This window comes from Oryzias latipes, chromosome 14 (genome assembly GCF_053564925.1).
Source record: "Oryzias latipes strain Hd-rR chromosome 14, Olatipes_Hd-rR_3.1".
Lineage (NCBI taxonomy): Eukaryota > Metazoa > Chordata > Actinopteri > Beloniformes > Adrianichthyidae > Oryzias > Oryzias latipes.
This window is the reverse complement of record NC_136250.1, coordinates 8,117,384-8,139,810: the sequence shown is the minus strand read 5'-3', so window position 1 is coordinate 8,139,810 and position 22,427 is coordinate 8,117,384. Positions and strand designations below refer to the sequence as shown.

General features: G+C 37.7%; 2 protein-coding genes across 7 annotated transcripts in view; one reads left to right on the top strand and one right to left on the bottom strand.

Moving 5' to 3' along the window:
* Positions 1-1,709, bottom strand: part of rbm27 (RNA binding motif protein 27) — a 17,156-nt gene extending 15,447 nt beyond the window's left edge. For all 6 annotated transcript variants that reach the window (XM_078931021.1, XM_078931023.1, XM_078931022.1 and 3 more), the window contains exon 1: positions 1,478-1,709. In XM_078931021.1, the coding sequence (XP_078787147.1) occupies positions 1,478-1,536 (59 nt within the window). In that variant the 5' untranslated portion in view covers positions 1,537-1,709. The remainder of the gene's footprint in view (positions 1-1,477) is intronic.
* lars1b (leucyl-tRNA synthetase 1b) lies at positions 1,649-22,427 on the top strand. Its single transcript, XM_023962133.2, has 32 exons — positions 1,649-2,038; positions 2,332-2,453; positions 2,634-2,721; positions 3,143-3,223; positions 3,590-3,727; positions 3,837-3,998; positions 4,663-4,775; positions 4,980-5,043; positions 5,186-5,274; positions 5,425-5,650; positions 5,877-5,964; positions 6,483-6,559; positions 6,777-6,830; positions 6,938-7,078; positions 8,294-8,371; positions 8,506-8,591; positions 8,776-8,841; positions 8,928-9,010; positions 10,275-10,413; positions 10,644-10,856; positions 12,327-12,384; positions 12,565-12,628; positions 12,944-13,127; positions 13,606-13,696; positions 15,102-15,242; positions 15,834-15,974; positions 16,658-16,768; positions 16,922-17,032; positions 18,288-18,392; positions 19,252-19,347; positions 19,576-19,708; positions 21,559-22,427. The coding sequence occupies exons 1-32, from the start codon at positions 2,033-2,035 to the stop codon at positions 21,762-21,764; spliced, it is 3,555 nt and encodes a 1,184-aa protein (XP_023817901.1). The 5' UTR covers positions 1,649-2,032; the 3' UTR covers positions 21,765-22,427.

Here is a 22,427-nt window from a genome sequence, read left to right as displayed (position 1 = left end):
AACTTCATTTATTTTTCAGTCACTGCATAGACAACGAATTCAATGGTTCCACATAGGAACAAAAACAAAGCAGAATTTTATTATTTAAAAATATTTATATTGGTAAATATATTATACACTGCCATTTTGGGCCTGCACAATAAATCGCAAATTTATGGTTATCGCAATATCAAGCTGTGCAATATGCATATCGCAAAAGATGGCGAAAATTGCAGTAATTGCAATAATAATTGCAATTTATGGTTACCATAAATGTGATAAAACAATCTTCTGGCAGCTTGAAGTATTTAACAAATCAAATAAATCCATTTATGCATTTGACCAATCGGATGAAGCCCTTTTATATTAGATTTTCGCCTCCTATGTAGACTAGGGTTAACTGTTATTTAAATGAAGCAGTTGCAGTGAAATGATGTTTCTGTTTGTTTTTCTATTTGTTCATGTATCGCAAGTTATACCGTTATCGCAATATTCATCACTAAGATCGGGATTTTCTTTATATCAGGAGCTCATGTTAAAATGTTTCTTCATATCGTTCAGCCCTATGCCATATTAATAATTGTTACTGAAAAAGCATTTTACAACCCAAACCAGGCAGTTTAGAGTCTATATTGATCAAGAAAAGATACATTGCAAAACAACTTATGCAGTTACTGATAACATTAAGCTAAAACACACTTATTTTTGCTCATCAAAGGGCAGTTTTGACAGCGGTTGCAAAAAACAAAAAAACAAAGTAAAAATAACTTTCTTTCCTCTAAAAATTTTACTAATCTCTAATTCAATCCCTTAATTTAATCTCGACTTGATTTTAAACTCAGAGATTAAATCTTAACAAGATTTCATTTCATTTCATTTGTGTTGGTCAGTAAAATAGGAAAAACGAGAAAAATGAAAATGATTCCGCAGAGTTTTTAAATCTCCAGGCGGGTTTATTCTCTGTTTCATGTAAAACTATACGTTTCATTGTGTATTTTACACCCTCTCCCCCATCATTTAACACATTTTTATTATAAATCCGATTCATAATCACCCCGATGATGACTGGGGGAGGAAAAAAATCGTGTAATAATTTGACTTTTGTAATGTGTTCTTTAAAAGTGACATTTTTAAACGTGTTCAAGCACAGTAACGATGCGTCACTACGGAAACCAGCCAACAACAGTAACGTTTAAATATAATTTTGTTCAAAGTTGAATTTAACGCTCAATAATTTGATGTGAGCCGCAACAAAGTTGTGCGCCAAGTAGTAAATCGCGGGGAGCTGCTCTACAATAGCAGTGAAAAGAAGGCACGCTAATAATAATTCTGTTTTCATAGAACTACAGTAATAAGCACTATACAAAGGCCAGCTCGTGCCAATGGTGGCTTGCTAACTCGTGCATATATTTGCTATCCGAGTCCCACCACGGACCCATTGATGCCGAGCTAACCCGGCTAACGTATAAGCTAAATGTCATTTCATTTCAGCACTCACATAGGCTCCAGGAGTTTTGCCAGCCATGACTTCAAGGCATCCACATTTTCAATGATCATCTTGAGGAAGACTGAAGTACTGTCTATAATACGAAAGCGCCTTTTATCAACTCTATTTTCATCGTCTATATGTATTTATAAGCCTTAAGGCCTTATGTCTCTCTTCTCTGCCAGGTCGGACAAAACGGTTTACGGCTTTAGCGACACAAACAGATCTGTGTCGTAACGCATTGCCTGGCAGCGCGCGTTTATCTGTTTTCTTTTTTGCAGTAAAATCAACAACAGTGGCTCTAAAAATACGAAGAGACCAAATACAACGTTTAAAACTAGAAAAAATAATGCAATTAATTAGCTTTATAATAATAATAAAACAATCAATTTTCAGCTTTTTGATCGACTAACTACATTTCCCAAGAAACCCCGCGAAAAGCTGATTGTGGGTGTCATCATTCAGACACCGGTGGCGTGGTTTTTCTCTTGTCAAATTTGTAGAGTATTACCGTCTTTTCTTTTTCACCAACAGCAGAGTGACGAAGAGCAGATACATTTGCCGAAAATGACGGTAAGTTTAAGTTAACAAATTTTCAGAAATTCCTAATGGTTGGTCATTTTAGAAGAAACCAACTAAGTACATCAACTTGTGCGACTGTTAGCTAAGTTAGCTAACATCATGAGCTGTCGAACCAGCTGCAGGAATGGAAATGTAACCGGTATTAATATAGCATCATTCTGCACGTTCCTCTTTTATAGAGATAAATAATGCATATGAGCTTTTATTACAGTTCCGTGTTTGGCTATAATAGCTTTACAAATATCGTTTTAGATTTTTGTCACATTCATATATTTTATATATAGGAGCGAAAAGGAACAGCAAAGTTGGACTACCTCAGAAAGATTGAATTAGATATTCAGGAGAAATGGGAGAAGGAGAAAACATTTGAGAGGGATGCACCAACAACAGTTGGAGAAAGTTCAAAGTGAGTACATTCATTGTCAGGAGTGTCAATCTGAATATTCATTTTTCTTGTATGTAATGTTCCGAATCCTATTACCCAAGACTTGCAATTTTTACCCCTTTAGCTAAGAATAAAGTGGAATACAAAGTCTTCCTGCCCGTTCTTACCCATTACTTTTATTTATTTTTTATTTGTTTTTAGCAAAAACAAGTACTTCGTCACCTTTCCCTATCCTTATATGAATGGCCGTTTACATCTTGGTCATACATTCAGCTTGTCCAAGTGTGAGGTGAGTTTTTAATTACAAAGGTGTGTGTGTGTGTGTGTGTGTGTGTGTGTGTGTGTGTATATATATATATATATATATATATATATATATATATATATATATATATATATATATATATATATATATATATATATAAGCCTGAGATGTACATTTGCATTCATTGACCAATTATGTCTGTTGAGCTAAAAGGTCATAAATAATTCTCAAGTAATATTTATAGATTTGATTATCCTATTGTTATTTGAGGCTGGATTTAAGAAAAAAAAATATTTTTTTAAAGAGAAGCATTCTAACATCACATGAAGAACAGAGCAAGGCTTCTTGGAAAACTGATCTCTATGATTTCACTGATCTATCAATAGTTTGATATTTATATCCAGATCTTATTTTCTTTTTAACTCACTGATCTTTGTTTTTGTAGTTTGCTGTTGGTTATCAGTCTCTCAAGGGGAGGAAATGCCTTTTCCCATTTGGGCTGCACTGCACAGGAATGCCAATCAAGGTCAGTTTATTCCTGTGTTTTGCATTTTTTCCAGGTCTGAAATATGTTTCTTCATTTATGACTTGCGAAATAAAAGGAAAATTAGTTTGGAAGATTTTCATTGTTCAATAGCCATGTACCAAGAAAGACTGTTTTACATTGATAATGTCTAAATAAATAAAATATGAAGAAACAATCTAAGCAAAATACAGTCTCTGCTTAATGTGGATAGCTACAATAGTATTCAGGATGTTGCCAATATGCCATAAAAAAGTTAAAGCTCCAAACAGAATGTTATATTTTAATTGCTTTTTTCATTTCTGAAACATTGTTCTTCTTCTGATTAATGCAACAGCAAATCTCTAAACTCCACATTTTTTCAACCAGGCTTGTGCAGACAAACTGAAGAGAGAGATGGAGCTGTATGGGACACCTCCACAGTTTCCTGACGATGAGGAAGAAGAGAAGGAAAAACCAAAAGCATCTGATGAAATCATCATCAAGGACAAAGCAAAGGGCAAGAAGGTGAGAATCTGCAATTTATTTTGTAAACTAATTATCAACACTCCAGCAGGAATTGTTTTTGTTACCAATACCAACAATTATTTTTAACATCTTCTTATTTCTTTGTCAGAGTAAAGCAGTGGCCAAAGCTGGATCCTCCAGCTTCCAGTGGGACATCATGAGATCTTTGGGCCTTAATGACAAGGAAATTGTTAGGTTTGCGAATGCAGAACACTGGCTGGAGTACTTCCCACCCTTGGCTATTAAAGATCTTAAAAAAATGGGAGTCAAGGTAATTGTAATTTTTTATGACTTTTTCTCCTTCAGTTAAGCTTACACCAGAAGTTACCAAAATTATATGCAGAAAAATAAAATAAAAATGAAAAACATTGTTTGCGGCCACCTTGTGGAAGGAACTCGCATTGGCAAAAACACTCGTTGGCTTCCTCTTTCTAAAAAAGCCTTTTATTTTACTCGAACAAGAGTTATGGGGACAGAAGTTATGAGGATTTGTGGTTTCAAAAAATCTTTTCCTCCTCCCTCTCACTGACCCCTAAATACTAAGAGCTACTCCTAAGGATTAAGGTGAGCACAGATGGTGTGGGAGGAGTCATGAACCGACAAACCCACATTCAATTTCTGATTGATTGATTGATTGATTGATTGATGCTCATTAACCTTAACTAAAGGTAAGACTTGTCTTCCTGGGGTCTGCTTTAAAAGAATACATGCCTCATTACACACCATCATAAAAATACATACATCATTAAAACCTACATATGTGCATATTGATAAAATATATGCAAATAGAAATAATTTATTTAAAAATATAATGTGGTCTTAGCATTAGAAATTGAACATCTGGCTGAATCTGACTTCAGCAAGCATCTCCAGCTTCGTTGGTCCTAATTTACTGAACCTTTATTTCAAAGTTTTTTCCTTCCATCTCTTTAAAGGTGGACTGGAGACGTTCTTTCATCACCACAGATGTGAACCCCTTCTATGACTCTTTTGTGAGGTGGCAGTTTGTCACACTAAAGGAGAGAAAGAAGATCAAGTTTGGCAAAAGGTGAGTTTCAAATCTATAAATTTAAAAAATAAAAAAGCAATGCATTTGACTATTTTAGCTGTATTGGTTTTTTTTTTTTTTTACTGGAGGAAAGAAGAATATTTTTGCATCATAGAAGAACTAGATGGTGAATGATATGTTCAGCTGATGTACATTTTACTTTCATTTTTTATGGATATATGTTGTTTCTGCAATCTTTTGCAGGTATACCATCTACTCTCCTAAGGACGGACAGCCATGCATGGACCATGACAGACAGACTGGAGAGGTAGACCTCCTGCTCTTTGATTTAGAAAAACATAATTTACCTCAGTAAATCTACAACCACCACTGCTTAAAATAAAAGTGTTACCGATATGATATGAGAAAGATGTTTTTATTTAGAACTTGTGTTTCTTCCCTGCATGCAGGGTGTCGGACCTCAAGAATACACTCTCATCAAGATGAAGATAGTTGAACCATATACGGCAAAATTCAAATCCAAAGTATTTTACAGCAGGTAACAAGTCCAAAACTGTTGCACTTCTAACTCATTTAGTTTTAACCTGATTTTTCTAAACTATTTGTTTGAAGCCTACATTTATTTTGAAAGGCATTGACTTTATATTTGCTCCTACTTGACATTAAATGAACGTTATTCTCCTTACAGTGGCATGAAGGGAAAAAACCTCTTCCTCGTGGCCGCCACTCTGAGACCAGAAACCATGTTTGGTCAGACGAACTGCTGGGTGAGGCCCGACATGAAGTACGTGGCGTTTGAAACAGCCAGCGGAGACGTCTTCATCTCCACCAGGAGGTCTGCCAGGAACATGTCCTTTCAGGGCTTCACCAAGGAGAACGGAGTGGTGCCCGTGATCATGGAAATCCTGGGGCAGGTGCTTAAAAAACCCCCAAATCTTTTTATTTTTTTTATGCAGTCTGTGGTCATTTTAGGCAATTTGCTTTACTATGATTTAAAATTTTATAGCAACACGTTTTATAGCTTTTCTTATCCGTTTAAAGCAAATATTACAGTAAAACATTTTCCAGACGCAATAAAGGAGATCGTTGTCTGGGTGTGGGAAATGAAATGAGGCTTTTTTTCAAATTTCTATTTTGTAGGATCTCCTTGGTTGTGCCCTAAGTGCTCCTCTGACTTCCTACAAGATAATCTACGCTCTTCCCATGCTCACCATCAAGGAGGACAAAGGTACACGCATTAGACCTTTTTGTCTTTGTTTTTGTGATTCAACTTGAGTTTTGATCTTTTGTTTTCTCAAAGTTTTGAGAACAGACAGGAGCAGATAGGTTCCCATAGCACCGCCAGAGGAAAACGTAATGAAGAATTTTCTTATGGAATTGGACAATTAGCCAAAAACATCTTTTTCTGCTCCAAACTTTGTCTATTCTTCTGCTTAAACAGGCTTCAGGGGGGTTATTACCCATAATTCAATTGTTCTGTTGATGAATATCTGCAAAGCCATGTAACAGGAATTTCCAAATCATTAAGCTGAACCTTTTTTTAAGAGAATTTAAATAATAATGAATCTCCAAGGCTTGGTGTGTCACCACTTCTAATGGTTATGAAGTGGAGTAATTACCAGTAAAGCACATAATAGGTCGTTGTGTGTCTCTTCTCACAGCTGCTCTGTTTGCAGTCAGTGCGACTTTTAGAGGTTAGCTTTCTGCATTTAATGTGGTGTTTTGAACCGTGTTTACTCTCCCCAGGTACGGGAGTGGTTACCAGTGTTCCATCTGACGCTCCTGACGATATCGCTGCTCTCAGGGACATCAAGAAGAAACAGGTGATGTTTCAAAACTTTAAAAAACAGAGTGACAATAAATCCACTTTTATTCAGTTGGTTTCACCAACATGTGATGGAATTTAAGTTTTTATGAACTAAATTTGGTTGTCTGTTGTGTTATCATGTCGGCAAAACCCCCCTTTTTGTAAGACTTGAATGATTATTCAGCATTTTTTATTTATTAGTAACACCAGAACTTCTTTTGCATTTCCAAAAGGCTTTACGGGAAAAGTACGGAATCGAGGACAAGATGGTATTGCCTTTTGAGCCGGTAAGCAAATCCTATTTAAAAAAAACAAAACAATAACAACAATATTCAATTTAAGTTCACATATTGATCTGAATTTGCTGATTGGCTGTGTTTTGTATGCACGTCAGATCCCAATCATTGAGATCCCAGGCTATGGGAACCTGTCTGCTCCTCTGGTTTGTGATGAGCTGAAGATCCAGAGCCAGAATGACAAAGAAAAGCTGGTTGAAGCCAAAGAGAAGGTTTACCTGAAGGGCTTTTATGAGGGGGTGAGTGCGAACAGCTTCATGGGTCCAGCACACTGCTGCTTCTTTGTAAACCCACTGTGGAATTCAGGTTTGGAGCCTATTATCTGTACAAGTCTAAGTATGCAAATATTCAACTGTTTGCCATGTCTTTCCCTCAGATTATTAAATCCAGTCTGCCACTGAAAAACACACAAACAGGCTAAATTTCTATTCCATACTCCCTACTCATTGGCTGTAGGATTCAAATGCCCTTAAATGATTTACTTTTATATTTGAAGACACAATTTTAACCCAGAAAATCAACCTAATCAGTGCAGTTATACCCCTGAGTTGAGAATTTTTCCTAGACAATTTTTAGGATGTCCTGTAACATTTACTTGGCCCCCTTACTTTCTGTCAGTATCATTGGCTCATCCTTTGGACAATGAGATTTGAGTGTACTCAGAATGTGCAAGAAAAATGTCTCCACATAGTAACAGAGCTGTTATGAGTGTCTTAACGATCTTTAAACCTGTCTGGACTGCTCTGCGTTAAATTTGTGTCATCAAAAAATGTGAGAAAATTATCTGTGGAAAGAAGTTGTGACTGATTAGAGATGAGAATTTGATAGTCCCAGCATACAAGTCTGGTAGAGCTCCTATGTGAAGCGCCAGCAGATTTTACTCTTCGATTTTACTCGGAACATTCATACAATATAGGTTTAGTAGAATTCCAGGAGAAAATGTTATTTTTGTTCCTTGAAATTTTTTTTTTTAACTTTTGGGGCTTTATTTTATTATTTTAAACAACCTGCATTAAGTGAAACTGGAGAAGTAGAACTACAGATATTTTAAGGGCTGTAAAACCTCTCAGTACACACTTTATAGACAGACATGAACATTTTGACTCTTTTTCTCTCTTGCTTAAACTCTAAAGCCTTCATAGAAAAATAAAATAAATCCAGTATTATAGAATGAAAATAAACATCTGAACCCTATTGAGATTTATGTAAGCGTCTCTGTACAGAAGACATGGCACAGAAGAGATTTATTGACAAGATCAATCAGGAGGCAGAGCACAATGCATACATAAAAAAGCATGCAAAGCTGGGCTCAAAAAAATCTCAGCAAAGCAACGAGCCAGCGAAAGGTGAACCATGATGTAGGGAGGGATCACTCTATTACAGAGCTGAAGTATCAACGAATGAAAGAAGGGAATCCACTTGAATGTTCATTTGTAAATAAATCTCTGTCTCAGATTATGCTGGTTGATGGCTACAAAGGCCAGAAAGTCCAGGATGTTAAGAAGCCCATCCAGAAGATGATGGTCGAGAAGGTAAAACTCAAAGATTCTTCGAAATATTTCAACTCTCTTCATATTTTAGTTCGTCTCTTTCTTACACCTGTGCACATTTGAAAGAATTGTAATTGTACATCTACAATAAAAAATGAAAATGATTTCTGTCAAAGGGTGAGGCCATGATCTACATGGAGCCAGAGAAACAGGTCATGTCTCGTTCTGCTGACGAATGTGTGGTGGCTCTCTGTGACCAGTGGTGAGCAGCTCTAAAACCTCTCTTTCACTGTTCCTAATACAGTAATATTTCCAAAGTAGTAGTGATGATTTATTTCTACTGCGCCTAATCGGATTGTGGTTCAGTCTTTGTCAAGCATCACTTAAAAATGTGTGTTTGGGCTTTTTTAAGTTGTATTTTTGAGCCCTATGTTCTTATCTGAAAGGTATTTGGACTATGGGGATGCCGAGTGGAAGAAGCAGGCCACTGAGGCCCTCAAGTCTTTGGAGACGTAGGAAAACTTCCCAGCAGTTTTCTTGACTTTGAAACTTTGTTCCTTTGTTGTTTTATTTACTGTACAATCGTGCAAAATTACAGATTTTGTGAAGAAACAAGGAGAAACTTTGAGGCCACCTTAGCCTGGCTGCAGGAACACGCTTGCTCTCGTACCTATGGCCTCGGTAAGTCTTCTTCTGCAGGTGGAGTTGATCGTACAAACTTTTTTTCTTTCCCGCCTCAGCAGGACTGGGTCGTTATAGTCTGTGGATTATGTTTGCTGGTCTATAGGTGGAGGCAGAGGACCGATGATGAAGCTCCTAGCAACAGTCTGCTTGTGTTCATATAAGAACAGATGCAGAATAAAGGCCAGTTGCAATGCAGGACAGCCCTTTGCTGGACAAGCCGAACTTGTTGTAGAGTCTTAAATCTGTTCAAATATTTGTAAAAATTAAAGCAACTTCCATCAGAAACTTTAAACAAATGTGTCTGGTTCACGCTTTTTGTTTAGTTTGAACCAAACTAGTTTAATATTCAGATTATAAACAAGTAACATTTTATTTTGTACTTATTTTAACTTTTTTTTTAACATTTTGGGGTTAAAATGGTTGCCAAGTTTATGTTGATGGGGGTATTCTTTTGGAGACTATTGATTTCCTGTGATTTTGGTTGAGAGCTGCAGTTATTTTAACTTTTTCTGACTCTTAGCCAAAAAACGTTTTTGATCAAAAACAGTTAAAGTACCTCAGTGAAGTATTTTAATCAGCTGCTACTAAGGAATGTTTGAAGTCCCACTACGATCGTCTTTTGATGGATTGTAAAAGCATTTCCAGTTGTCTTTCAGGTTTGATTATGCGGTTTTTAGCCAAAATGAGGAAAAACTGTTGTTTTTTAGGTCGTCGTTTCTGCGGAGCAACACTCGTTCAATAGAACTACTGCCCCGCCCCCTTTTCCTTCCCCTTTGTGGAGCGGATTGAAGCAAGGAGCTTGTGGCCTTCCCAGCATATTTTCCATGTCACAAATACCGGCACTTTTTCCTCTGCTCCTGATTAGCAGTTATTTAAATAAAGAAATACTCAAATATGCAATTTTGAGCAAAATTTTCTTAAATGATGACAAGAAAAATGCCACAAGAAGTGTTAAAACACCAAAGACACGATTTTCTTTGGAGTGGATCTTTAAGGCTTTAAAGCTGGCTCAGGTTTCACATGCATAGACAGGAATTACAGTTAGTAACTTCTAAATCTTGTTGAGTGTTATTTGGTATTTGTTAACATATTAACACAAATGGCAAACCAAGTTTTTTTTTTTTTTTTTTTTTTTTAAGTAAACATGACTATTGACATGTTTTACTGATGTGGTAGATGTTAAACGATCTGCTGTTTGTGTGTGTATCTCTGCCTGAATGTGTGTTAATGTCTCTGGTTGCCTGTCCTTCGGTTACCATAGGAACACGACTGCCTTGGGACGAACAGTGGCTGATTGAGTCTCTATCGGACTCCACCATCTACATGGCTTACTACACAGTAGCCCACCTCCTTCAGGGAGGAGTGCTCAACGGACGGGGAGACTCGCCGCTGGGCATCAAGTATGAGCACGCACTTGCACACAAAAACAAGTGCTTGTCTTGAAGCAATGCATGGAGTTCTGCTTCAACTGTTGTTTAATCATTTCTGTAAAGGAAAATTGTTGTTAAAAGCAGGAGTTAAGTGACTTTACAGAAGTTAGATTCGGTTTGTTCTTGAACCCACCACAGCTCTTTTTCCTAATTGTGATCATTTCCATGATTTCTTGTCCCTCCTCCTCCTCTTTACCCAGGCCAGAGCAGATGACCAGGGAGGTGTGGGACTTTATCTTTTTTAAGACGGCTCCTTTCCCAAAGACAGACATTCCTAAAGAGCACCTACAGAAGCTGAGGAGAGAGTTTGAGTACTGGTACCCTGTGGATGTCCGTGTGTCCGGCAAAGATTTGGTGCCCAACCACCTGTCCTACTTTCTATACAACCACGTGGCTGTGTGGCCCAAAGACAAGTGAGTTTGACTAACAATTACACAATAAACACATCAAATCCACAATTTTTATTTATACATCTCTTTCCATACATGGTAACACAAAGTGCTGTACACCAACACATGCATACATTTATAAAAACAAACATCAACATTCCTCCTCTCGTCTCTCACCTCTTTAACCCGTGGAGGTAAGAACTGGACATCAGGCTGACAAAAGTTGGTAGGTTGAAATGCTAATAGTTTAAACCCGCTCTTCTGTGGATGAAAGCGTAGCCAGCCTGCCAGCCAAGTCCAGCATCCCAGAGGGGGGAGGGGGGCAGCCTCGCCACAGCAAGGCGGCGATTCAGATCTCCACCTAGAGCTGCAGTGACTGATCAGCAGTGACTGATCAGCAGCCGACCTAGAGGGAGAGAATCCAACTAAGGAAGCACTGGAAATAAAACTATTTTAAAAGTGGGTCTTTAAGCCTTTTCTTAGAAACATACCCTCTTTCTGTGGCCCTCAGGTCTTGTGGCTGAAAATTCATTTTTTACAATGGGAACAGGTGGCAAATCAGTGCCAGAGGATCTCTGGGTCTTTACAAAAAAGATCTTTACAAAAAAGATCAGTACGATAAGAAAGCACAAGACCATTAAGAAATTTAAAAGCTATTTAACCTTCAAATCAATCTTAAAGCAGAGGCATATGTTCTAGTTCTTACATAACGGACATTTTGCATGTTTATAGCCTAAAAACCAATGAAATGCTTTTAAGCAAGATGCATAGAAATCAGTAATAATAATCAACATGTATTTCACTTATGTAGAGAGTAGTTTTTTGTATGCAAGTCAACATTTTAGTGTTTTTTTCCAGTTGACTGTGACTTAGTTTGATTTACTTACAGCTTTGTTTTTACACCTCTTTGTACGTTTTAAGATCCAAACCTTCCTCTTTTTTTATTTATATAAACACAACTACTATTTAGGAACACAATAATGTCTCTAAACGGACAATTTCGCAGACACAACCAACCCACCTATTGTCCTTTTGTTTTTGGATTCAGAAAAAGGGTCACTGCAAATAAATCCAGAGTTATTTCTTGTTGTGAAACATGTCTATCCTGGTGGGAAATTTCTCTCTGAGAAATATGGGACTGTTATGCAGGACATACTTGAGATTCCTGAAAGGTTTGAAATTAAAATCATCAAGGCCTTTGCACTCATCAGTTCACAACTTGGAGGTTTAAGATGGATGTGATTGACAGCTCTCTCTACCACTGACATCCAAAATGCTAAATTTACAGAACAGGAACATTTTTCAGTTTTTCCAAATGCATCTTAGCTAAGAGCCCAGAAGGAGCTCAGAGAGGGACCCAATATCTGCGATTTCTGAAGCAATTCTTCATAGATTGTCAACAGTATGGAGCGTCAGACTCAAACAAGACATTTTTAGAAAAAATGCTATTATTGTGATTGGTGTTTTTAAACATTAAAGTTCTGTTGTTTGCAGTAAGAAGTGGCCTCAAGCAGTTCGAGCCAATGGACATCTGCTCCTCAACTCTGAAAAGGTAATTAATGAATGTCAAGTAAAGATTAAAGAATGTAACACAATCAAATGCAAATTGTTTTGAAGTTTATTTTGGGGCAGTTTTAATGCGATTATTCTTGAAAGATGAGATTTTCTTCTCCTGCAAATAGCATCCTGCCTTGTAAAATCTGTGGGTTTTTTTTCTTCTTTTTCCCACCAGATGTCCAAATCAACCGGAAACTTCCTCACTCTTAGCCAAGCTGTTGAAAAGTTTTCAGCAGATGGTAAAATCACTTTATTTCTGATTTATTCTTTGTCTACCATCTACTTTTTTCTGACTATTGTATATGCTTTTTATTTATTTGCAAAATTTAATATATTTTCTGTCTACTGGCGATGTTAAGATGGTTTATAGCATCAGAAACTTGTCATTAATTTACCTTGTTTTTACTAAACTGTCAAGAAAACATTGCACTCAGATGTTGTATCTCGTCTAAAGTCTCTGAAGGAAAACCTGTTAGGACATGTCTATGAACAAAGATATAAATAAAACAATCAGGACCTTCACGGTGCGTCTGATGTTTGTTTTTTTATCACAGGGATGCGCTTGGCTCTGGCTGACGCCGGGGACACGGTGGAGGATGCAAACTTTGTGGAGACCATGGCTGATGCAGGCATCCTACGCCTCTACACCTGGGTGGAATGGGTAAAGGAGATGATTGCCAACCAGAACAACCTTAGAACCGGACCTGCGGATACCTTTAATGATCGGGTCTTTGCCAGGTAGTTAAGTTGATGAAATTGTAAATGGATTGGCAAAATCAGGTTTTGTAATTTGATTGTTTGAATAATTAGTTTTTTTATCCAATACTATTTGCACATATTTATGTGTGACCAAGTACAAAACTGATGAAAATGGATGTTGTCCACTCGTAATTCATGCGGTCAAAACGCACATTGCTGCAGTGCCCGCACATCTTTTAACCCTAACAGTAACCCAGCCCTAATTACGTGTAAATGGTCTCTTCCTGTTTTGTTTATCCATTTGTTTATTCACAATAAAAAAAAAACTCTAAAGTAGGGGACTGCCGGTTAAATGTCTTTGCTAAGGATCCTTATGTGACCAACTGAAACAAGCCATAAATGTGTTTAAGGATGACCGCTATTTCCTGAGCTTCAACCTACACAACAGTTTGTTTGTTTGTTTGCTTGTTTGCTTGCATGATCTCCTTATTTGATGGTTTTTCTCTGTCTTCTTCAGCGAAATGAACGCAGGAATCATAAAGACGGAGCAGCACTATGAAAGAATGATGTACAAGGAGGCTCTGAAGAGCGGCTTTTTCGAGTTTCAGGTACAAATGGGAGCTAGATTAAAGCAGGGAGTACGTGGAAAAATGTAAAAGGTCCTAAAAATAATTGAAATATTTGTGTACAAAACTTTAATTTTGCCCTAAAAGTAAGTAATGCTGACCACAAAATTAGTCACAAATTAGGTTAAATTTTTGTGCATCCTTTTATGTCTTTATTCTTTGCTCTGAAAAAGTTCAACTGCACTGCAATATTTTATTTGTATATTTGGTCTCTTTACGTAGTTCCAGAATGTCTAGAGTTCTTTTAGACATTGACGTGTTTTTTATTCTTTTTTAACTTTTTAACACAGAACCACAAAATCAGTAAAATTAAAGAAAGGTATATTACTCAAAAGATGCAAGAGTTTCATGTCTGCATACGGTGGCTTTAGGTTTCATTTTTCAGACATGTCCTTGTTTTACTTTTATTTGTGTCCTTTTTTCACATTTCTGTCGTTCTAAAAATGCTTGGCAACAAAGTCTGTCTCCTTCAAATTAAGATCATGTTAAAAAAATTCAAATCTGTTAATATATACAATATATATACATACAACAAAAAAGAGGATCATGTAACAAGTGTTTTGATTCAAAAAGAGAGTGCAAGAGATTTGGAGCATCTATAACCAAGTGTCGGCTCTTTTGGATTAAGACATTTTCGTTTTATTTTTTTGGGAAGGGTAAAAGCTTTGAGACATCGGCTATGTCCGAATTCCCACCCTAAGCCCTAACTACTAAAAACTATATAGTGTGGGACTATCTGGTGCCCTGTATTTTAAAAGCGATTCGGACAGCATGTTCACCACTGTTTTTTTTTTTTTTTTATGGCAAATATGACATCCTAGATTTCACAAAATGAAAATCTAATTTATATGAGCGTTTTGCTGCAACCATTTATGAATCCAATGATTTAGAAGATAAAAACGTTGAAGGTTTATTAAAAAAATAAATGTAGATACAATTTTTTTCACAAAAATTGTTTAAACGCAATGCATTGTGGTCTATATTCGCCAATCTAGTGAGCATTGATGCACACTGGTTTTTCTTCTAGGGAACTTGATTTTGAAATTGTAGTTTCGGACAGCACTACAAAACGGTGAACACACTACATAGTGCACTATGTAGTGACTAGGGAAGGTATTCGGACATAGCCCTCATCTGTTAAAAACAAGTGATGCCATGACGGCGAGGAAATGTGAAATATATGTGAGGAAATATTGGGACAAGTCCATGTGCACTAGATAGTTTATTGTGACTCTAGTATGTGTAAGTATGATTTTTTTTTAAACAGTTCTAAATCCTTAAATCTTTTATTACAGCATTTTATCTAGTAAGAATAGTTAACTCAAAAGTGGAACAGGCCTTTATTTCTATAGATGAATGTTAAAAAGGCATGAATGTGTGTTTCTAGGCTGCCAAAGACAAGTACCGTGAGCTGGCCATTGAAGGCATGCACCGGGATCTGGTTTTCCAGTTCATCGAGAGACAAACTCTGTTGCTGGCCCCCATCTGTCCACACCTCTGCGAATACACATGGGGGCTGCTGGTCAAAGTAAGTGGTGATCAGACTTGCAACCACCCTGCCACACAGATATTACTGAGTCATATCTGTGCTGGAATGTGTTTCCAAGTTTTTCTTGCATCTTGGGATGGACTCTTTGCCTTGAGATTCATGAGGGGCCCGGGGTAGTGCCGGTCCCGCTGCTGCTTAACCCGTGTATGCCGGTTGATAACACTTTCCCAGAGTCTGCTGGGAGCCCGCCTTCAAACCGAGCTGTTGTCTCTGCAGCGTGAAGCAAATGCACACGCTGTTGCACACTTCCAGCAATGACAGCCCAGAATATTTTTACACTCAAATTTATGAATATAAAAGAGTGCTGCTGTGCTGGTAATGGCCTCCTCAGTTGTCGCTTAGCAACAACAAAGCCCCACAATCTTTTTTCGAAGCATTACTGTGTTTTGTAAAATTGTCATAATTGCCAAATGGCAAAGACACTCCTGACTTTCCTTTTTTTTTTTGTCTAATATTAATGCAACCTCTTGCTGTGTGTGAATGTGATTGTAAAGCTTTGATCGGCCTTATACCTGGCTTTTTTGTTGTTGTTTTTTTACACCTCCCTCCTTATCCTTTTCCTCATGACAGACGACTTCCCTGATGAAGGCATCATGGCCTGCAGCAGGTCCAGTCGATGAGATTCTGGTCCGCTCCTCCCAGTATTTAATGGAAACTGCACATGACCTCCGTTTGCGGTTGAAAGCATACATGCTTCCTCCTAAAAACAAGGTAACTTAACTGCTCTGTAATGCTGCATGGTTAACTTCACATGGCAGTGTTTCTTGTAATGCACACGGAAAGAACAAAAATACCTGAAAGCCGTCTGAATCGATCCTTCCCTTTTAAGACTTTGTGTATTTTTCTCTTCTTTTGTGGCCCAAACCTGCACACTCTCAATGTGGATCTATTGATGTCAAACTCTGTGATTTCCTCACGATATTCTCTATTCTGTAAGACTCGCATAAAGACTGGAGGGATGGTTGTGTTCACAGCAGGAATCCGGTCTATTGTTTGCTGACAAGTTTGTGCAGTTCAATACATGGCTGAAGGCAGCTGAGAGAGGAAAGCACAACCCATTATTGACAAGTTCATAGTCAGGTGATAAGTTGGGCTTTCAGCACACAAATATAGATTTTTGTGTTTTTTGCTGCTCTTCTGCTGTCAAGGCGTAACTGAAGAACTGCATACAAGTCCTTTCCATTCTGGCATTTATATTTTCAGTGATATTTCTCTATTTTTGTTCTTTCTACAAGAAAACACATTTTGAGTCGACTTAATAGCTGTCATGCAGACTTAAGTTTAGAGATTGTGACATTTTTTACACAGAAGCATCTTGAATAAACCACTTTCTTTTGTTATTCTAAATGAACATTTTAAATCTAAAATGTTTCTCAATCCTGTTTCTCCAACAGAAAGGTGACACAAAGCCCCCAGTCAAGCCCTCCCACTGCAACATCTACGTGGCCAAGAGTTATCCTCCCTGGCAGCACAGTGCCTTATGCCTGCTTGGCAAGCACTACAGGGTAGGGAAGCAAATCCACAATCTGACATGTACACAGAATGTAGTCTGCGAATTGAAACACAAATCAACAAAGACAGATTGAATGCTGTTATTTTTCAGCGAAATTTTCTGGAGCATCTTCTCCTGATTGTCACTTCTTTTGGGGTCTTTTCAGAGCAATAACGGAGTTCTTCCAGACAACAAGGTGATAGCAGGCGAGTTGGGAGCCCTGCCTGAGCTGAAGAAGTACATGAAGAGAGTCATGCCGTTTGTAGCCATGATCAAGGTAAACCATCCAACCAAACACCAACGGGCAGCTTTATCCTGGTATGATGTATTTTTTGTGTCTGGAGACCAACAGATACAAAAATAAGATGATTTGCGTTAAACTCCATATTGTGATTCTCAGGCTTTTGGGAAATTACAATAGAATACTTTTTTTTGAAGTCCCACTCTGATCATCTTTTGATGTATTTTCATAGGGTTCCCGGTGGTCTTTTACTTATGGTTATGCTGTTTTTAGCCAAACCTGTGTGTTTTTCTTGGACATAGTTTCTGCAGAGCTCAGAATTCATTTAAGAATTTGCCTCTGGGTTGTAGGCCCGACCCTTGGTAACTGAGCAAGCCTTCCCCCACTTCCCATCATCCATCTATGAACACTCGCTCCTGCTAACTTACATACGCGCACAACCCCAACCTAACATTACCGGTGCAACAAAAGTGGCGAAATTTATTGAAGCTATTCAGCCGACAATTTTTAGCCGGATACCGGCTCATACGATCTAGTTGTCTGCAAGCGAATGAATCAGAATGGAGCGGAGCACCGAGCTTGTGACCTGTCCATTGTAGCATCTGCGTCACAACAACAAGCTCTTTCAAACTGCAATTTTTTCATCTGCTCCTGATTCACAAAGACTTGAATAAAGAAATAGTCAGAAAGGCAATTTTAAGGTTTATTTTGTTGATATACGTCCTCCATCGTAAGAAAAATGCCACAAAAACGTGTTAAAAATACGGTTTTCATCGGAGTGCGTCTTTGAATGTTTAGACATGTTTTATTTTTCCTAGAGTTCTGAAAGACAACTTTTGCCTGAAATGCATTTTTTTGTCTGTTTTGTTTTGTGAGCTTAGGTGCAGGTTTGTTTTGACACTTCGACACCTCTATGGCTGCATTTCACACTTGCAGTTATGGTGTTATATCAGACACTGCTTCCTTTTTTTTATCATCACAAGAGAATCGTCAGTTTAGGCTGAAATTTTATGTTTTTCTGTCAAATGAAACATATATGCTGAAGCTGCTGAATTAGAACAGGCATTAATTTAAATGTGATAAATTCAATCTGTTAGATTATGTTTTTATTTCTCAGACATATTTTTTCATTTACATCTGAGACTGATTTTAATGCCAAGTCATTGAATTTGATAGAAAACATATTTTCTTAATTTTGTTTTAATGTTTCAGTTCAGCAGTTCATTTCAAATGAATGGCATGATTTAGTCTCAGTCAGTTATCTTTGATCATTCTATGTCTTGTTCATTAGGAGAACTTGGAGAAGAATGGACCCAGGGTCTTGGATCTGGAGCTGGAGTTTGATGAGAGGACCGTTCTCATGGAGAACCTGGTCTACCTTACAAATTCTCTGGAGGTTTGTTGTTCACCATCAGTCAACAGATGTAACCCTCAGCAGAAAGATTCCAGCCGTTCATCCCTATAAGAATCTTGGAGCTTAGCGTTGAACAGTGTTTGTTTCATTCTTAGTGAAAAACTCTAAACTTGACCAGCCTCTGTTCATTTAAGCATAAATGTAAAACTATGACATAATTCTGTTTCAGAGCTTCATCCCAGTCTGAGCTAAACTGTCATTTGAGAAATCCCTTAATACTTTTGTCTGCACAAAAGCTCAGACTTGTCAGGAAATAAAACTCAGAGTCCAGAAAATACTTTGGGGAAACGCGCTCAGAATGGAAGGCTTGACAGAAAGCACATCAGAGGGGAAAGCCTGAACCTTAATTCCCTGGTTTTTGATAAATCTTAGGCAAAGACAGGTTTAGAGCAGAAAAAGAGCTCATGAAAGTGAATTAATGCTGTTCTGTCAAGTCCCCATCAAAGGATATCGCTTTACGTTCTTCAAAATAAAATATTGAAGAGGTTTTTTTTCTTTCAGTCCAAAACAGTGATTTGAGCCATTGTTAGTTGGTTCAGTCCTTGCTACCACATGTTTTTTACTTTTAAGAAATCATGAAAATCTGCTAAAGTGTGTAAAGGAACAAATGTTTTTCTTCTTCTTCAAATAGAATCCCTTTGAACAGGATTGTTCTCTCTGGTACTCTCCCCTCATGTTCTAGATCCACATTCACAGGCTGCTGCAAAGCAGATCCAGATCAATCCCTCAGCCTGGTTAATGCCACCTGCATGGGCCGGTGTGCATACCAAACACACCCCTCACTCGTGGATTATGCAGCTAACAGAGCACTAATATATTTCCCATCATTCCTCCATGACAGCTGGAGCAGATCGATGTCTTATTTGCAACTGAGGCTGATGACAAAGTGAAGGAAGACTGTTGCCCCGGGAAACCGTTTAGTGTTTTCAGATCAGAGGTAAATGTTTCTGGATCTGTGTCTGCTGTACTGATAGACTGTATGTGTGTTCCTTTTTTTTGGTTTTTCCTCTTGGTCTTTAAATATTTTATGAGTGTGTCCACATTTTAATCCCTTCAACTACTTGTTTTTATACGTACCAACCTTATTTAGCAGTAGTTCTCTTTACCAATGAGCAAAAGATAAATCTATTTAATGCCTTTTATTCTATGACTGTCTTGTTCTTAGCCCGGAGTGTGCGTGTCCCTGGTAAACCCTCAACCGTCCAATGGCCTGTTCTCAACAAAGGTCGACATCCGACAGGGAGACAGCAAAGACAATGTCATCCGGCGACTGGCCAAAGTCAACAGACTCATCAAAGGTTAGTTAAAGACTGTAAGACCAAAAAATAATAATAATATTCAGTTCAGTGGATCAAAGTGTTTTTGTTTTTTAATGATCTGAGCAGAATTCTGGCACATATTTCTTGTGCCAAACGTTGCATCACGCATCTCCAAGGTTCAGCCGAGATGTACAAATGCTTCATTTGCCCTTTTTTTCACCCCCATCTTGCCCCACTTTGCTGTTCCTCACCATCTGTCATCCAAAAATGTTTGAGAATAATGAGAATATGCAGAGAGAGTAAATCCATCATGTACAACAATAGAGAAATTCTTTTTTAGCCGCTTCTGTGAAACAATTACATACGGATCAACTTTTGGGTCAGTTTTTATTTATCTTAAGACACGTCTATGAAGACTCATTCATCCAGGTTGATTCCATCATAGTAGTAGGTTTAGGGGATGTCATCTGGACTTTGTTTTAAAGTTAGAAGACGTTTCACCTCTTATCCAAGAGGCTTTGTCAATTCTGAATTAGCCTGTCGAAGAGCTGGTATATACCGTATTTTCCGGACTATAAGTCGCCCTTTTTTTCATAGTTTGGCAAGGGGTGTGACTTATACTCCGCAGCGACTTATATTAGAAATAAATTGAAATAAATACATTGTTAACCCTCCTGTTATGTTCATTTGTGAGGAACAGAGATGATGTTCCTGGGTCAATTTGATGTATGAGGTATGTTAAGTGTTAAGAGTATGTCAAGTGACTCAGAGAATCAGTAAACTTTTTTTTACAATAAGATCTTGAAGGCTAAAAACATGATATTCTATTTTCCAATGATTTCATAGATTCAGAAATGCAGTAAAAATGACAACTGTTTCTACAAATACAGGATGAAAACAGAGTATTAGTTGGCCAATGATGCTTCATGAAAGGAATAAATAAGTATGAGAAAGAATTACTGTGAAATTATGAGATAAACAGTCTGCTATGATTGTGTCATATGAGTTTGTGCAAGTTATTAGTTCTTGGTCTCATATTTTGTCAAATAAATTTCCTGTCAAAATGCGACTTATAGTCCAGTGCGACTTATCTGTGTTTTTTTCTACTTTATAATGCATTTTTGGGCTGGTGCGACTTTTACTCCGCAGCGACTTATAGTCCGGAAAATACGGTATGCGCTCATGGGGGAGGAGTCAGACCTTTGTCAGAATTGACAAAGCCTTTTGGATAAGAGGTGAAACGTCTTCTAACTTTAAAAACTAAGTCCAGATGACAGCCCCTAAACCTACTACTATGATCTATCTTAAGACGCATTTTTATTTTAAGGAAAAGGTTCTCCATGAAGACGTTTAAGTGTGATGATGGTTGGTCCTTTCAACATTACAGTGATACAAACCCAGCAAATCGTCTTCTCAGAAGAAAACTTACAAGGTTTTAGAATGAAAATGACCCTCAGAGGTGTGTGTGGGTGCAGTTAGCAAACTCCATATTTGGGAGCGTTCTGCTGGAACCTTCTAATGAAGCTCTTTAAACGACTTTGACAGAAAAACACAAATCCTTCAGCTTACAAAACCATTGGGAACCGACTTACAAAATAAGAGCCTTCAACTCTGCTGAAAGATTATGAAGTTAAAAAATAATAATTCAATCATAAAAATATATTTATAAACTGCAACAAATGATCCAATTTTCTTAGTCACCTGTCAGTCATTTCTGCCTTTTGCACATCTCACCCCTTTTTTTATTTTTAATCCTTACTGCTCCCTTGATCTAATTCATCCACTTTTCTCTTGCTTGCTCACACTTAAAAGCTCTTCATCACCATCTTTTCCTCTCAAGGTACACTTTTCATCATCAATGCCTTCTTTATACTTCTGCCCCCCTCCAGATTTGTCCCAGGTGAAGCTCATGAGGTACGAGGACCCTGTTTTGGGGCCTCGCCGGGTGCCTGTCCTGGGACAGGAAGAAAAAGGCAAACTACCCATCTCTGAAAAATCCGTCTTCCACGTAAACCTGGAGGAGAAGAGGGTAACTCTAGCCGACAACAGCCTCACCGTGGACATCGGGGACACTCTGGTTTATCTGATCCATTAGGGAAGCATTTGCTTTCATGTAGGCACACAGGAGCCAGTTGCAATGATCATTCTGTAAATGCATTCACGTCACGGTAAAACAGACGTTAGATCATATAACAAATGTCAGGGTTTTTTAATCTTTGTTTTGGACATTACATATTACTGACACCTGGATAATTAGTGTTGTTCAAATAAGAAGCAACCTAGTTGTGAATGTATAATGTTCAGTCCCACATAAAATCTCTCTAATGTAATTGTTCAGCTCTGAAAGCAGGGATAACACCACAATCTGTGGTTTGTTTCTTCTAAAAAAAAGTTCAGCTTGTAACTTTTTCTTTGTAATCCTACTATTTTCCTTCCCGACACGATGAAAAATAAAGAAATTTGCTTAATGAAGTTTTGAAGAACTTTGGTCCTCAGAGAGGAAATTCAGCATATGTCTCTCTTCAACCACTCATGTTGTGTTTTTGCATTGCAAGCCTGCTCCTGCGCCATCCTGAATGCCTGATGTCTTTCATATAGATGGTAATGTGTCTGTTGTATTCTTTTATACATCAAAGATGTGGCATATTGTTCCCTTATGGCTTGTCAGCCTGTCAGCCAGCAAGCGTTCCTATTTTCTAGCTGTCAATCACAGTCGTCTGGTTTTTGTAAAAGAATAAAATGTAAAAAAAAAAAAAAA